Below are 14,330 nucleotides of genomic sequence, written 5' to 3'. Positions count from 1 at the left end.
ACACAGTGCATATGAACCAAGTCCAGCAGTTATTATACTCCTCCTTCCTATCTCTAGTGTAACCTTAACACGTCGTGCCTCTTCAACTCGATACTGTACAGTATCAGCCTAAGGCACATAGTGGGCTGTTGAGGAACAGCTAATTCCAATCACGTGCTGTCTCTTCGACCGGGCCGGGTCTATCGACTCTCTATCCATTCTTGACCGGGCCGGATCTATCGATTCTGTGTCCATTCTTATCTCCAACAGTCGCGTTGAATCTACCACTTGATTGGTTCTTTATCAAACAAGCTATGACTACCTCTTCCTCCGAACCTCATCCGCTCTCATCACCCTCATCTTACACCATCATCCTTAGTCTTCGTAACATTGTGGCTGCATCTGGCATCGTATCCACTCCGAGATCCTGTTCGGCTTGCCCCACAGTTGCATCATGAGAGGTCGCCCTCGATTCCGTGTGGCTCCCTGCAAGTACTGTAACAAGGAGTTCAAGCGACAGGAGCATCTAGAACGTCACATTCGCACGCGTATGTATTAATGAGTATCAATGGATACGCTATTTACTTGGTGTTGATGCTAAGTCTTGTCTAGACACCCGGGAGAGGCCGTTTGGTTGTGTCTGTGGCCGCACATTCTCAAGACCGTGAGTCATTGCACCCCCATTATACAACCAACTCGGCATGCACCGACAATTAAGGTGCTTACTATGTATCATCAGAGATCTTCTAAACCGTCATCGTCGACTGTCTCAATGCTCAAACCCAGCTACAAGTATACCTCCAGACACAGCTTCTAGTGGTCAAGAAGCCGTCTCCCCCTCTAAGATTATCTATCAGACATCTCCAACAGGGGATACTATAATCTCCCCCTCAGACAGTAGCCATGGAAGAACACCCCTCAATCCCGACTTTACAACCCAGACATCTGTGACCCGAAATGTCATTACAGGACCAACCACCGCAATGAATAGCAGCGCGCCGGTAGAGTACTCTCAAAAGCAGCTCATGGGGAAGTTCTCAATACGCGACCTAGACACGAGTAGCCAGGAGCAGCAGCCAAGCTACTCTCCTCGTGATAGCGGTGTTGCGGCTCGCAGCGACATTAACATGGACAACACCATCGAAACTGGATCTGACTTTACACAGCTTCAGCTATTCGATATCGATTTTCTTGCAAATGAAACAGACATGATAAGTGGATATCTCATGGATATCTTTCCGCCAATGGACTACCAGCAGCCAATGATTGAGGACGTTTCCGACACCTATAGCGGTTCTCAACCACTTTCCGCAGGTTTAGGGTCCAATAACCTTGAGATATCGACTCTTATGCAAAATGAGATGCCACCGTCACAGAGCAGGACTTCTGTGGTCCAATTGGTACCAAGTCAGACAAACCAGGCACAGGATTCACTTGGTCGTTCACTCGACGCGATTGAAGACGTCGTAGCAACGAATCCATGGACTGTATCGGCAGCGGCGTACGAAAAACTTACTGCCGAAGTTGAAAAGCACATCAACGTGTTGCCAGAGCCGTTCACCCTCCCCAGCCGGCAAACATTATCGAGATATGTTGCGAGCTGGATGCGGGGCTTTCATCCTCATTTGCCTTTCATTCATATACCAACAACTTGCTTGGAGGACAAGACGCCAATGCTTGTGTTGACTCTTGCGGCGACTGGGTCGTTCTATGGGTTTGAACACACGCACGGCTACGCCATGTACTTTATTGCAAAGTCTATCATTACCCATGAGCTCGAAAAGCGTCGCCGGGCCTCTACTTTACACCTGCTTCGAACTTTTCCACGATACGCCGGGCTGCCCACCGGTTCCCCAGATGCAACCGCACAGACATGGGCAACGCCACCATCCGCAACATCTGGCTCTGTCGATATTGAACTTTTACAGTCTCTTTTAGTGCTTGTGCTCACAATGGCTTGGCTTGATGGGCCACTTGCACAGGATGCACTCGCTATGAGCAGCCAACTTACAGAGCTAACTCGCGAAGCGCTCAAATATCCCGTTCCAGAAATTGAAGCAGATAACTGGAGTGCTTGGGCTCATGAAGAAGAGAGGCGACGCACTCTGTTCTCGGCCTACTTTGTGATCAATATACTCACTATTTGCTTCAATGTACCACCTCAAATCACCAGCTCAGAGGTCAGCATTCCACTTCCATCTTCGGAAGCAGAGTTCAAGGCTGCCACTTCGAACGCATGGCTTAGCTTGCGGCAAAAGAGCAATGCCCGTCAGCCGGATTTTCAACTCTGTCTGCTGCAGTTGCTGTCTGGGAAGCCGCTTGCAAAAGAAGATTCTGCTACGGAATTCGGAAATTACATGCTTGTTCAAAGCCTGCTGATACAGGTATTTTTCGAACGTCAAGTAGCGTCCTCAGTGTTGAGTTCATCAACGAGCCTGTCACTGGACACCATTTCACTTTATGAGAACGCCTATAGTGCCTGGCAATCGTGCTGGGATTCAGCTATCGAATCTGCTCTGGATCCTAACTCTCCTCATGGCCCCCTGGCCTTCAATTCGACTGCCATGCTTCGCTTGGCTCACGTCCATCTCGCAGTTGGCCTCCAGAGCCACTGCGCTCTCCGCTCACGCGATCCGAGGATTGTTGCTCAGGCATTCGAACCTCACCAAAACCCCATTCCACTCCGCGCACCTCATCTAGACCAGGCAGTTTTTCATGCCATTTGCGCGTTAAGAATACCGGTGAGGGTTGGGATAGCGTTTGTCGCGCGGGGTCGAACAGGGCATTGGAGTGTTCAGCACGCCATCAGCAACTTTGCATGTGCGCTCCTGCTCACTCACTGGCTTGGAAACCTTTTTCATCTGGTTTCTTCTGATGGTATGGAAATCCTACGATATGAGGAGAAGCGATTACTTTCTATTGTCGAACGGCTGATTGAGGAGACTCATCTGGAGGGCTCCCTAGGCTCAAAAAATGACTACCCTCGCCGGATCCGACGTCTGGCTATTGCTGCAGTAAGACTCTGGGCAGAGACATGCAGAGGAATACAGGTATTTGAGATTGTTCATGTGGTGGGGGAGACATTGTCTCTTGTTGCGGAGTCATTGGAAAGTCGCTTCCTTTGACGTCTTGAATCATTCAGCAAGCTGAGTTTGTTGCGTATCGATACTGCCACAATGGTCTGGCTTCAATGCTAATCTCATTTTACTATAACAAGTAAATATGCTCAAGTCTACTCATAGAGGGGAACAATTTGCTTCCCCTCATACCCAACTGTTTCCATCCATTCCTTCAAACTCCTTGGTCGTGTAGGATAAACTTCATCCGCCCAAGCCATATCTTCTATCTTCTTTTCTTTCTGCTCTTTCCAAATATTCCACCAGGCCGAAAAAGATTTGCGAAACGTAAACGAAGTGGGATCAGTGGGATCCGCTCTTCTGGGCAATCTCCCCTCTGGATCTACATGGCTAGAAATAGCTTCCATCCATGCGGATGTCGTAATGCTCTTAAATTGAGCCTTTTTGCCTGTGACTTGCTGAAGTGCTGTAGCGATCTCTGGAAAAGTGACAAAAAAGGGTCCTGCGGACAACATTTTTCCAATACTCTCCTCTGGGTGTGCCAAAGCCCACTGGAGGCGATAACCGTACATTTCAAGAGGTAGAAGTGGCATGACGCTGTCATCATCCATGGGATTTTGAAAGACGAATCCATCCTCGTTCTCAGTCGGTCTTAGAAGGATCCCAAGCATTTCAGCGTAAACTCCGCCTGTCAGGATAGTCCAAGGGAGTCGGTCAAGAGGCTGATTCATTAACCAGCCAGTTAACCTACTAGACACGATATTGTGACTGTTCCTGTATTTTTCATCCATGTCCAAGTTGCCGTATCTATCTCCAGCACCAGCGAAGATGAACCATTTCAGCTTACTTTGGACAGCGATCTCGTAGGCACGAAACGTCCAGAAGTACTCAAATGGCTCACCAACGTTGAAACTGTCTATACTGAAGTATACAACGTCTTGGTTGGCAAAAGCGTTGCGTAGGCCTTCCTCTGTTGTGTACGAGCCTTCAACGAATTCGACGTCCGGAAAGGAGGATGCCAGGGCCGCGGCTTGGGTTGAGTCTTTGTTTCTAGTGAGAACAGACACACGATATCGCTTGGTCCGTTCCAATGCTACCATGGAAAATTAGTATGCATTTTACTCATTGGATGACTGACTTATACCTTGAACAATCGATCGCCCTTGGGCTCCAGTGCCACCGAACACCAAAACTCTTGCATTATCAAAAGACATATCGCCGACCATGATAGATGTTTTGTAGTATTTACTATGACGAGCTTGCTGTTGTGAACAATTTTGGTCACATCTCATAGCAGAGGCTGATAACTTTATATCGATGAGGCCAGTTTATGGATTAGTGATCAAGTAGTGTATATCATCGAACCGACAGTAGAACAAGGAGCCAAAGCCATACATCCTGCGGAAAGATTATTAATCAAAAAACGAGTCTGAGGGATCCTTTGCTGGAAGTACAATCAATATTTCCAACAAAGGGGTCATGTCTGGCAAGTATGAGAGCATGGTCAGGGATGGCGGCATTAGCTTGACGATGATGCTATCGAATTGGGCATTTGATGTTGGTTGTAATCAAGTTTCTCGTCAAGTTGCCTCGGCTTTCACAAGGATATTACGTTTGTATCTCCTTGTAAGTGAATAATGCTACCATAACGCTACGAACTAAAAGTGTAGACAATGAAAGCATGTTTCCTCCTGACACTAAAGCTACCCACACAATACAGCACATTAAGCCTCTTTCGTCCTGCTTTGGAGACACTGGGCATTACAAATCCAAGGCACTGTATTATGAAACTGCTATATAATCAATCTATTCATATATCTAAGTGATTGCCCTGTTATATCCTGATGCTGGTGAGAGGCTCTGCGCTTTTGCTCGAATATATCGAGCTCTCTCTACTATGCCCCCACTACTGGGATGAACTCGTCAAAGAATATAGCTCCCTTGGGCTTTCGATAAGAGTTTTAAAGAGCACTATGAGCAACATGAACATTAAATAATGGGACAAACGATTCATATGGACTAAGAATTCCAGAAGATTGGGACCATCAGCCCAATGGGAACTCCATTGCTGGAGACCACAGAAACCCTGACACCGGGTTAAAATACTAGGGGGACTTTAACGATTCCCGTCTGTTGGCCGCCCCTCCCTCCTTAAATTCTTGGAAAGCTTGTATATTAATCTAGTGTTGTTTGTCATGCGATCTTCAAATGTGCTTCAAGATAAGCTCAACCTCGGTTTCCGCAGTCTCTAGGATATGTTCCGGCGCAAACTTCGGTACCCATCCTAGAGCTTCTGTGCCATGCTTCGGTGTAAGTGTGCATCTAGCGGTTTGGTGATTGATGTCAGCAAATCAGTTATTTTATCGTTGCAGTAACAGGAAGCTGGGCATGTATGCTTCCTCTATAGCATAACGAGAGAGGATGATACTCACTTGCCAGCCAATTGCACGCGCACATAGGCTTTAGGACAGTTTAGACCGCGGCTCATCGTCTCAAGGGCCGTATCATCCGCCAACTTAACTTGCTCGTCTTCTACAATGCCTTTCTTCGCCAATGATATCGCCATACGGGCATAGAGGTCGTCCCATGCCACACTGCCTGGCGAAGGTAGGTAATAACCTTGTCGTCCATGCCCGATGTTATCATTCTCAGAGAGGATGGCGGCGAGCAGTCGAATGTAGAGATCAGTGTTATCTCTGATGTGGCATACGGGCCAAGTCTAGCGACGATTAGTGTTAATCGTGCCTCTCTGGGTGCGAAGTCTGAAGGGTGAGATTGACGAGCGACTTACCGGAGAGTTATCGTCAACGCGATAGACACGCTTTGCCTCCTTGGCTGCCCTCACAATAGCTACAGTCTGGGCGGAAATCTTATTGCCAAAGCCCAACCCCTCGCCATCTTGCATAATTCTCAGCGCTCAGGACTTAGACATAGACATGCAATACGACCATGACAACTACATGTCTCCAAATGCAGGTAGAAACTCACACACAATGCATGATGCAATGATGTAGCTCTTTACGTCGAGCTCCTCCGCAAGCTTGATCACGGTATTGTTCGTGCTAACGGCCTGTGATACATGATTAGCTTCACATTCATTATGTGCCGTATCTCCACGAGAAGATTCGAGTCAGGAGTTTTTAGATGTCTCACCTTTTGAAATGCCGGGAATGGAGCTCGAGTCTGCCGCTCACTTTGGATTTCATACAGCTTGTGATCTGTATCTAGTAGTGGCTTATCCGTCAGAGCTCCCGCTAAATCGGAGAATATCTTTGCCCCTGATGTCTGCAGATAGACGTCAGTAAGCGTCACATGGAGATGGTTGAGGAAAAAAAAAAAAGAGGACTCCTCGCAAGAAACAATTGGCTCACATGTTAGTAGCCGCATGGGTCAGTTTGCCCTCCGTCTGCTTCCCTCTTTTCAGGCGGTAATGAGAGGGCAGACTCTGGGTGGAAGTCACTGCCTACCTGCGAGAAATGGACCTCCTTGCCGGTCTGTTGCCGCAATTTGGCCAGGGCTCGAATGAAGAGCGTCTGTCTCTCGACACTCACTACGTCAATGAACCAAACCACTACTGACACTTCGTGACCTAAAATGAAGCTCTCAATGGCGGCTTCATCTCCTGGATCAAATGACGTGGGCTCTGCGCCATAGTCTCGGACCGCTTGGGCTTGAGTATCGTTGCGAACGAGTGTGTAAATAGTACCATGGGCTGGCAGAATTGTGCTACCAATGCTGGGTTTGTGTAGCTGGGCTAAGATGCTGCCGCCAAGATAGCCAGAGGCACCAGTGAGGAGGATGTTGTGCATGATGCCTATCTTATCTGAAGTGTGTACCTCAAGAAGCTTGGTGGTACTTTAAAGGACTGGTTAAGTTCAAATTGATAAAGATATAGGCAACATTGACTTACAATAGGGAATACGTAAAAACTAATGGCGAATTATAGTTCTAATATGAGAAACAACATCCATATCCATCCAGCTTCATTCGTGCCAAGGCTTCAAGCTATTAGGGCGGGAGCTAGAGCAACATTTCTACCCTTTTTATCTTCTGTAACAAATGGAGAGAATTATCTTTCTAGCCAATTACAAACATGCTTTGGTCTGTGATGACTGGCTATTACCCTTCTAGGATAATGAAAGCAGAAGTTTACAAATCGACTCCGTTAACCAATGAAAAGCAGGTGTCTACAAATTAATTGCCCTTGACAAACAACAGATAATGACGCATATTTCTAACTTCAAGAGACGCTTACTATTTGATACTGGGCGCTAGGCACATGTAAGTACTGTATAATATATAACATGGAAATGGAGCCTAATCTTTGAGGATCTCGCCATCACAATCCCTACGTGTCTCTTCATAACAGATTGACAGATTATTAGAATACTACACGTAGTAGTAGATGTAAGTCGCACATTCAACTCGCCGGAACTGTTTAGCCCCCTTCGACTCGCATCTGTACTTTTCTCCATGAAACAGCTTTGCAACTTCGTCATATTAAAGCGCCTTGGAAGCGGTGACTCGTTTCCTGACATTACTTCAAGTAATATATATAGCGTTCTTGGTCTGCACTCTAGTATGTATTACCCGGCACTCTTCATGGATGCTTTGGCCGTGACTAGCAACTCTCATCTATCAGGCCATATCCTTAGCCGATTTTTTTTTATATATATTGTTCTTCTTCATCTTTAACATTTCTAACTGAACTTAAATGTTAACAGGAACCCAGAATCGATTCAGCTGCCTCATTCTCTGTTGCGTCGTGACTCTGTCTGTCAAAAAGCGTTGGCCGCAATGCCGACTGCTGTTTACGATCCATGGATGCTTATTATAGCGGGCTTCAGTGGCCTTGCCCGCTAAACCCGTCAAACCCGCCAAACCCCACCACTGATTTCGCTGAACCCCGTCTTTTGGCCAGCTCAACCTCAACTCCATCCAAACCTCGGGCTGCCACGTATGATGTTTCACTTAAGCTCCTCACATCATCACGCTCGTTCACCTCCCATGAGCCATAATGTCGCCTCCAAAGGACGCCAATACGAATCCTCCCAAAGACATCTCTAGCACATCAAATCCAGCTCCACCGCCTCAAAGCTCCCACTCCAGCAATCCCTCCGTCATCAAAGGCGCCTCCCTGCTCATCATCCTCCAAGTCGCCTCTCGCCTCATCACCTTCATCGCCAACCAGCTTCTCCTGCGCTTCCTCACCGCCCCTCTACTAGCTCTCTCCACACAGCTGGAAGTCTACTATCTCTCCATTCTCTTCTTCGCCCGCGAGAGCCTGCGAGTGGCCATCCAGCGCCAGGGCATCGCGGGAGCGGCAAACACCGAGGATGGCGCTCAAACAGACGATGCTGCCGTTGCACGGAGGGAAGGACAGGCGGTGGTGAATCTCGGGTATCTCGCCGTTGGACTGGGCAGCGTCGTCAGCGTGACCTTGGGATGGATGTATCTCGCGTCTGCTTCCGTGACGACTCTCCAGACGCCCTGGTTGGTCGAGTCGCTTTGGCTCTATGGCATCGCCGCCATGGTTGAGCTCCTGTCTGAGCCTTGCTTCGTCTTGATGCAAACGCGCCTGCAATTCGGCACTCGCGCGACAGCTGAATCCGTCGCCACTTTTCTTCGTTGCATCGTTGTTTTTGGTTCTGCCGTTTGGGCCTCTCGGAAGGGCTTGGATATCGGTGTGCTCCCTTTTGCCCTTGGCCAGCTGTCATATGGCGCCTCTCTTCTCCTGGTCTACTTCGCCTCCGGATACCGTCTTGCGACCAGCTCTGGATTCTCACTTTTCCCCAAGCGACTCAATTCCAGCAAAATCGTTGTCTTTGTGTTATCCTACTTTTACAAGCCAACTGTCAGCCTTGCGGGAAGTATGATGGCCCAAAGCTTTGTGAAGCATCTCCTTACCCAAGGCGACACCTTTCTTATTTCGCTCTTCTCGACTCCCGAGGTTCAGGGTGTGTATGCCTTGGCGAATAACTACGGCAGTCTTCTCGCCCGCTTGCTCTTTCAACCCGTTGAGGAGAGCAGCCGTAGTTACTTTTCCCGCCTCTTATCCTCGCCGTCTTCATCTAACAGCGGCGAGGCTTCGTCGCAGCCATCCTCATCAGTCAAAGAGGCAAAGCGCAATCTACACACCATCTTGCGTCTATATATTCTCTTGTCCTCTATTATCGTCAGCATTGGACCATTCGCAGCCCCTGCACTTCTCTCCATCGTGGTAGGCAGCCGTTGGGCGGGTTCAGGAGCTGGCCAAGTTTTGGGAACGTATTGCTTCTACATACCTTTCATGGGGCTCAACGGAATCACAGAGGCATTTGTTGCTTCTGTCGCTACCGAGACTCAAGTGCATCGCCAGTCGTTTTGGATGGGCATCTTCTCAGCCGTCTTTGCAGCGTCTGCTTTTGTTCTGATGAGCGTCTTTCAACTAGGCGCTCAAGGCTTAGTCTATGCCAATAGCATCAACATGCTGTGTCGAATCATCTGGAGTGGCGCCTTCATTGTCAGCTTCTTCAAATCTCACGGCGTCGATTTTGCACCCGCATCGCTATTCCCGACCACTACAATCGCCGTTTCTCTATCAACACTGGGACTTTTACGATTCCTAAACGTTCAAGACGATGGCGAACAACGACCACTCGCAACGTTGATCAAGATTGCTGGCTCTGCCATTCCATTACTACTTCTAATGTACGTGAATGCATATCTACATGCTTTGCCATTTCCTCTCTTCAAGATACACAGTCGTCTAACATGGTGCTGTAGTGTGTTTCTAGAGCGCAAGTTTCTTCTCGAATGCTTCCAGTCTATCCGAGGCCGCAAAGCAAGCAAACGCGAGTAAGTAGTAACAAAGTAAGACAAAAAAAAGAAACAAGAAACAAGAGAGTAAAAGAAACCCATTTTCCCGTGCAAATATACCCATGCTTTTTTCTATTAATCGAAAGTAATCTTTGTTGCCTTTTGGTTCGGATCGACGTCCTTGAAGAAGCCGCCGTACATGTCGTGTGTCTTCTTCTTGACGACGGTGCCAAACTTCATCAGCTCATCCGGAACAGGCTGGTTAGCACCCTTAAGGATGTTGATAAGACTGTTTCCACACATTAGTTTCGTTCTTTTACGTGACTGTTGAGGTAATTTGAGGCTACTTACGATCCAGAGTGCGCCTTGTCTTGAACAGTAAACATGGTGATGGCCTCACCAGTCTTGCCGGCTCTGCCTGTACGTCCGATACGGTGAACATAATCCTCAATTGTCAGAGGGAACTAAAAGAGAAACCAAGTTAGACAAAGCCTCAACAGGTCCATAGTTCAAAGTCAACTTACAGTAACGTTGATGACCAGCTTGACCTCGGGGATATCCAATCCTCGAGCAGCCACATCGGTAGCAACCAAGACTGGTGTCGTGCCAGTCTTGAAGGCCTCCAAACTCCTCGTTCGCTGCTCCTGCTTCAAGTCTCCGTGAATGCCGCCAACGCGGACGCCCTTGCGGCTGAGAAAGCCCTCGACGCGAGTTGCCTCCTTCTTGTACAGGCAGAAGACCAAGATGCGGTCATCCTTTTGCTTGCCCTGCTGGTGCTGTTTGATGATTTGCAACAGTCGGAATTCCTTGTCCTTGCCATCCATGACCTCGACTTTCTGGGTGATGCGGGTGTTGGCTTGGAGCTCAACCGAGCCGTTCTCAGTCTCCTTACCGCGCGATCCAATGGTGATCTTGACGGGGTCAACCATGAAGGTAGATGCCAGGCTCTGAACGGAAAAGGGCCATGTGGCAGTGAACATGAGCGTCTGTCGCTCCTCACGGGGAGGGCAAGCACCGAGAATCATCTTGATATCCTCCTCGAAACCCTTGTCCAGCATACGATCGGCCTCGTCCAAGACGGCAAATTTGCAGCCGCTCAGGTCAACGGTCTCATCGGACATGAAGTCCTTCAAACGGCCGGGAGTTGCGACGATGATGTCAGCACCCTTGTTGAGGAGCGCACGCTGGTCATCCTTGGAAGCACCGCCGTAGAGACAGACGCACTTGAGTCTGAGAAGGGCAGCCAGACGAGCCAATTGCTCGTGAGTCTGCATGGCCAGCTCTCTAGTGGGCGAAACGACAACGGCCTTGACGCCCTTCTTGTTGATGAGGGAAATGGCCTCAACGCAGGGAAGCGCGAAAGCCATAGTCTTGCCGGAACCCGTCTCAGCGACACCGACAACATCGCGCCCTGAAAGGGTGGATGGCCACGAGGCAGCCTGGATGGGAGTAGGGGCCTTGTAGCTAGCAAAAGGCGAGGGCTTCTTCTCTAGCAAGTTGGTAGAAGGCAAGTGGTGGAACTCGGTAACGGGTCGCAGCTTGCCAGTAGTGTTTCGGGTGTCGGTGATGACAATCTCGTTCTTGGACAAGTATTCGTCGATTTCGGATTGCGGGACGTTGGACAGGCTCATGGTCTGGACGTAATCGCGACCGTTGGAGGCTTCTTCGGAGGCATTGCCGTTGGTGTCCTTAGCTTTGCGCTCCTTCTTGGACTTTTTCTTCTCTTCGGCGGGCTTCTCGTCTTGGTCGATGTCCATGCTCTCGGGCTGTTCCTCGGTAGCCTGTTGAGCGCTGTCGTCTTCGTCCTGAGACTTCTTGGACTTTTTCTCCTTCTTTTCCTTCTTGTCCTTCTTTGACTTCTTCTTTTCTTTCTTGCTTTCTCCGTCGGCGCTCTCCTCTACGGGAGCCTCAGCTGTGTCCTCTTCATCAGCAGACTTTCTCTTCTTTTCTTTCTTCTCCTTCTTCTTCTCCTTCTTCTCCTTCTTCAGACGCGCCTTTTCGGCATCGTCACCAGCGTCGGCAACCTTGGACTTTTTGACCGGGCGGTTCTCGGTTACGCTGTCGTCGGCCTCAGCGCGGAGGTGCTTGGTAGCAGCCATTTTAAAGAATTGATTGGGATGAGAAAGTCGAATCGATCTTGTCTCAATTGGTAAACCCAGGTTCAATCGTCTCGCTGGATTGTTGCGACGAGATGGACCGATTGATACTGCGCAAAAAGCCGGTGGGTCTTGGGCGACGATAAAAGAAAAAATTGGGAAAAAGTTGTTATCGATAGCGCAAGGATGCCCCACTTCGCAATATCATTGCTTAGGTAATCATTCGTTTTGGGTTATTGCAGCCTTTCCGAAAGAGCAGTTCGAAGAGCTCATGGAGCCTAACATGCCTAATATACTAGGTGTATGTCACTGTAGTACCACTAAGAGGCTATTCTGAGGATTCAAATCAAGAGCAATGATGAAAACTATGAAATAACATTGATAACCAAATTAGCAGGAATGATCAACTCATCTAGACGACAATTTATGAGAGGTCATGATGGCCGCCGCCTCCTACTGGTGGCAGTAGTTGATTGACCAATATCCATATGGATCCATCGATGCTTTCCGTCCGCACAACTTCACTAATATTGACTTTTATGCGGTTTAGTAGTGAAGATTTTAAGTGGTTGGTATCTTTTCTCTTTTTCTATTCTTCGTTAAACGGCGATACTTCTCTCTTAACTATAATGACTTTTCCAGGGTAATCCTCAAGTTGGATACTTGAACGATTTCGTCTAAAAAGTAACATAGCCTAACAACTCTTTCATATACGATGCCGCGGTCAACGCTGCGAATCCTTGCCACCCTTTATTCTTATGTGAGTCGGCATAATCGCAGATTCCCCGGACAATAATACATGGGAAATCCATCATTAAGCCAGCCGCTTCCATCTCAAAGCAGAGAGCTCCGGTTTCTTGGCGAATCCGCTCTCTTGTTTCACCATGTTTTATAACTGCATTCCCAGACGCAATAATACCATAATGTATCTGGACATCAGCGTTTTCGCGTGGTCTTCTTATTTCTTCCCATTCTATAGGACAACCTTCACGTAGGTGTATTACTGTCAGGATGTTCGTGCTCTACCCTGAACAGCCGATCTGTAGATACATCAGGTCGAGCGAAAGTTCGTTTCGTCCGGTGGGTTCTTTGCGTCGCTTTCTGAATGTATTCGGGATAAGTCGGACTGGAGGTTAACAGAGCCTCTCGCATTCTTTCAACAGCAGCGAGCAACACACGAGGCGGACCGTTTAATGCGCGACTACGCACAAACTTCCCACCCTGTACAATTTTCCCCAGATCATACTGAATTACACCACCACATGTGCCTTCCGGGTAGCTGACCACGATATCACCCAGTCGAATATCATGATTGGGGGATGGAATGCCCCCTGCAATGCCCACCATCAACCCAACCCGTAGCGACTGAAATGTCCGCATCATATGAATTACAACGACGGTCGCTGAAGTAAGACCATATAACCCAAGACCGGCAATTACAACGTAATGTCTCCCTATTCGCCCCAAAATGTATGAATTTGTATCGTTGCGATCTTGCTCATCCAGAATCCCAAAATTCTCGTCCAGCATCTCTTTTGCTGCGGCGACCTCGACCGGCAAGGCGCAAATCCATCCTATTTGGAACTCATCAAGTGATAGGGTTGGCATCTTGACTATCCAGATTCTGTTGCTAGCGTCTTCTTGACAGTTGGAGGTGGGATGACAGTGGTGCAGCCAGCCGTGTTTAATCGATACATGGAACTCTTTCCAGAGAGCATCAATGCGTGCGGGATTTTAAATAACGCGAGAAACTACGAGCCCAAAATAGATAGGCTGCCTCCGACACGGGTTTGGGGCTGGATTAGGCTGCAGATGGAGTCGGCCGCAGAGGCGGCCAGGACAGGTTCTCCATCTTACTTAGCGAATAGAATCGAGATATTGGAGTCATTTGGTGCCATATTGATCAATTTGAACGCGATTGCAGGGCGCAGACATTGCCTAGTATTTGGCCTCAGGTCTGATGGAATAGAATAATGCTGGATTCACCACGTCTGCGGTCTCAAGGATCTACGACTGTAATAATAAGACTCTAAGAAACGGATTTATAGTAATCGTAGCATATCAAGTATAATCTTCATCAGTAGTTGTTCATATGTATGTCTTGCGTAAAATATTGGTCAGTATATAATAATACTGCTGTGGCACAAGGCGCTGATAGGAGAGCGATTATCAGCTTCTGCGCATGCAAAGATGGAATCGGGAGACCGCTGCTCCCATAACTGATATGTACGTATGTGTGTAGGGAAATATCAAAACTACATTATGCCTTCAACAGAATATCATGTGTAGGCTCTATTTCCACCTATAAATGCCAATTCCTGATCTTTCATTTCTTAGTGCAATACCTGATTAGGTGTAGCCAGGCGACTTATTCTACTTC

The 14,330-nt window shown here is 48.2% G+C and overlaps 6 protein-coding genes across 6 annotated transcripts; 2 read left to right on the top strand and 4 right to left on the bottom strand.

Annotated features, from left to right (window-relative positions):
• Positions 1-266: 266 nt before the first annotated feature.
• Positions 267-3,235, top strand: M431DRAFT_152935 (hypothetical protein). Its single transcript, XM_024912861.1, has 3 exons — positions 267-527; positions 592-643; positions 719-3,235. The coding sequence occupies exons 1-3, from the start codon at positions 434-436 to the stop codon at positions 3,102-3,104; spliced, it is 2,532 nt and encodes an 843-aa protein (XP_024769547.1). The 5' UTR covers positions 267-433; the 3' UTR covers positions 3,105-3,235.
• M431DRAFT_499885 (hypothetical protein) lies at positions 3,212-4,282 on the bottom strand (the record flags this gene model as incomplete). Its single annotated transcript, XM_024917849.1, has 2 exons — positions 3,212-4,149; positions 4,201-4,282. The coding sequence occupies 2 exons, from the start codon at positions 4,280-4,282 to the stop codon at positions 3,212-3,214; spliced, it is 1,020 nt and encodes a 339-aa protein (XP_024769546.1).
• Positions 4,283-5,260: 978 nt separating this feature from the next.
• Positions 5,261-6,865, bottom strand: M431DRAFT_96824 (hypothetical protein; the record flags this gene model as incomplete). The annotated part of the gene is made up of 6 exons (XM_024924873.1): positions 5,261-5,378; positions 5,489-5,775; positions 5,848-5,954; positions 6,045-6,126; positions 6,210-6,341; positions 6,524-6,865. 6 exons carry the CDS (start codon positions 6,863-6,865, stop codon positions 5,261-5,263), a joined length of 1,068 nt encoding a protein of 355 aa, XP_024769545.1.
• A 1,208-nt stretch (positions 6,866-8,073) lies between these two features.
• On the top strand, positions 8,074-9,897 carry M431DRAFT_499883 (hypothetical protein; the record flags this gene model as incomplete). The annotated part of the gene is made up of 3 exons (XM_024917848.1): positions 8,074-9,119; positions 9,237-9,746; positions 9,822-9,897. 3 exons carry the CDS (start codon positions 8,074-8,076, stop codon positions 9,895-9,897), a joined length of 1,632 nt encoding a protein of 543 aa, XP_024769544.1.
• Positions 9,898-9,989: 92 nt separating this feature from the next.
• Positions 9,990-11,611, bottom strand: M431DRAFT_96794 (hypothetical protein; the record flags this gene model as incomplete). Its single annotated transcript, XM_024924865.1, has 3 exons — positions 9,990-10,143; positions 10,206-10,318; positions 10,379-11,611. The coding sequence occupies 3 exons, from the start codon at positions 11,609-11,611 to the stop codon at positions 9,990-9,992; spliced, it is 1,500 nt and encodes a 499-aa protein (XP_024769543.1).
• Positions 11,612-12,514: 903 nt separating this feature from the next.
• M431DRAFT_512633 (hypothetical protein) lies at positions 12,515-13,627 on the bottom strand. Its single transcript, XM_024919882.1, has one exon. The coding sequence runs from the start codon at positions 13,556-13,558 to the stop codon at positions 12,938-12,940; it is 621 nt and encodes a 206-aa protein (XP_024769542.1). The 5' UTR covers positions 13,559-13,627; the 3' UTR covers positions 12,515-12,937.
• Between the last annotated feature and the right edge of the window lie 703 nt (positions 13,628-14,330).

Source organism: Trichoderma harzianum (assembly GCF_003025095.1).
Source record: "Trichoderma harzianum CBS 226.95 unplaced genomic scaffold M431scaffold_16, whole genome shotgun sequence".
Lineage (NCBI taxonomy): Eukaryota > Fungi > Ascomycota > Sordariomycetes > Hypocreales > Hypocreaceae > Trichoderma > Trichoderma harzianum.
The sequence above is the reverse complement of the archived record's forward strand: the minus strand, read 5'-3'. Positions and strand labels throughout refer to the sequence as shown.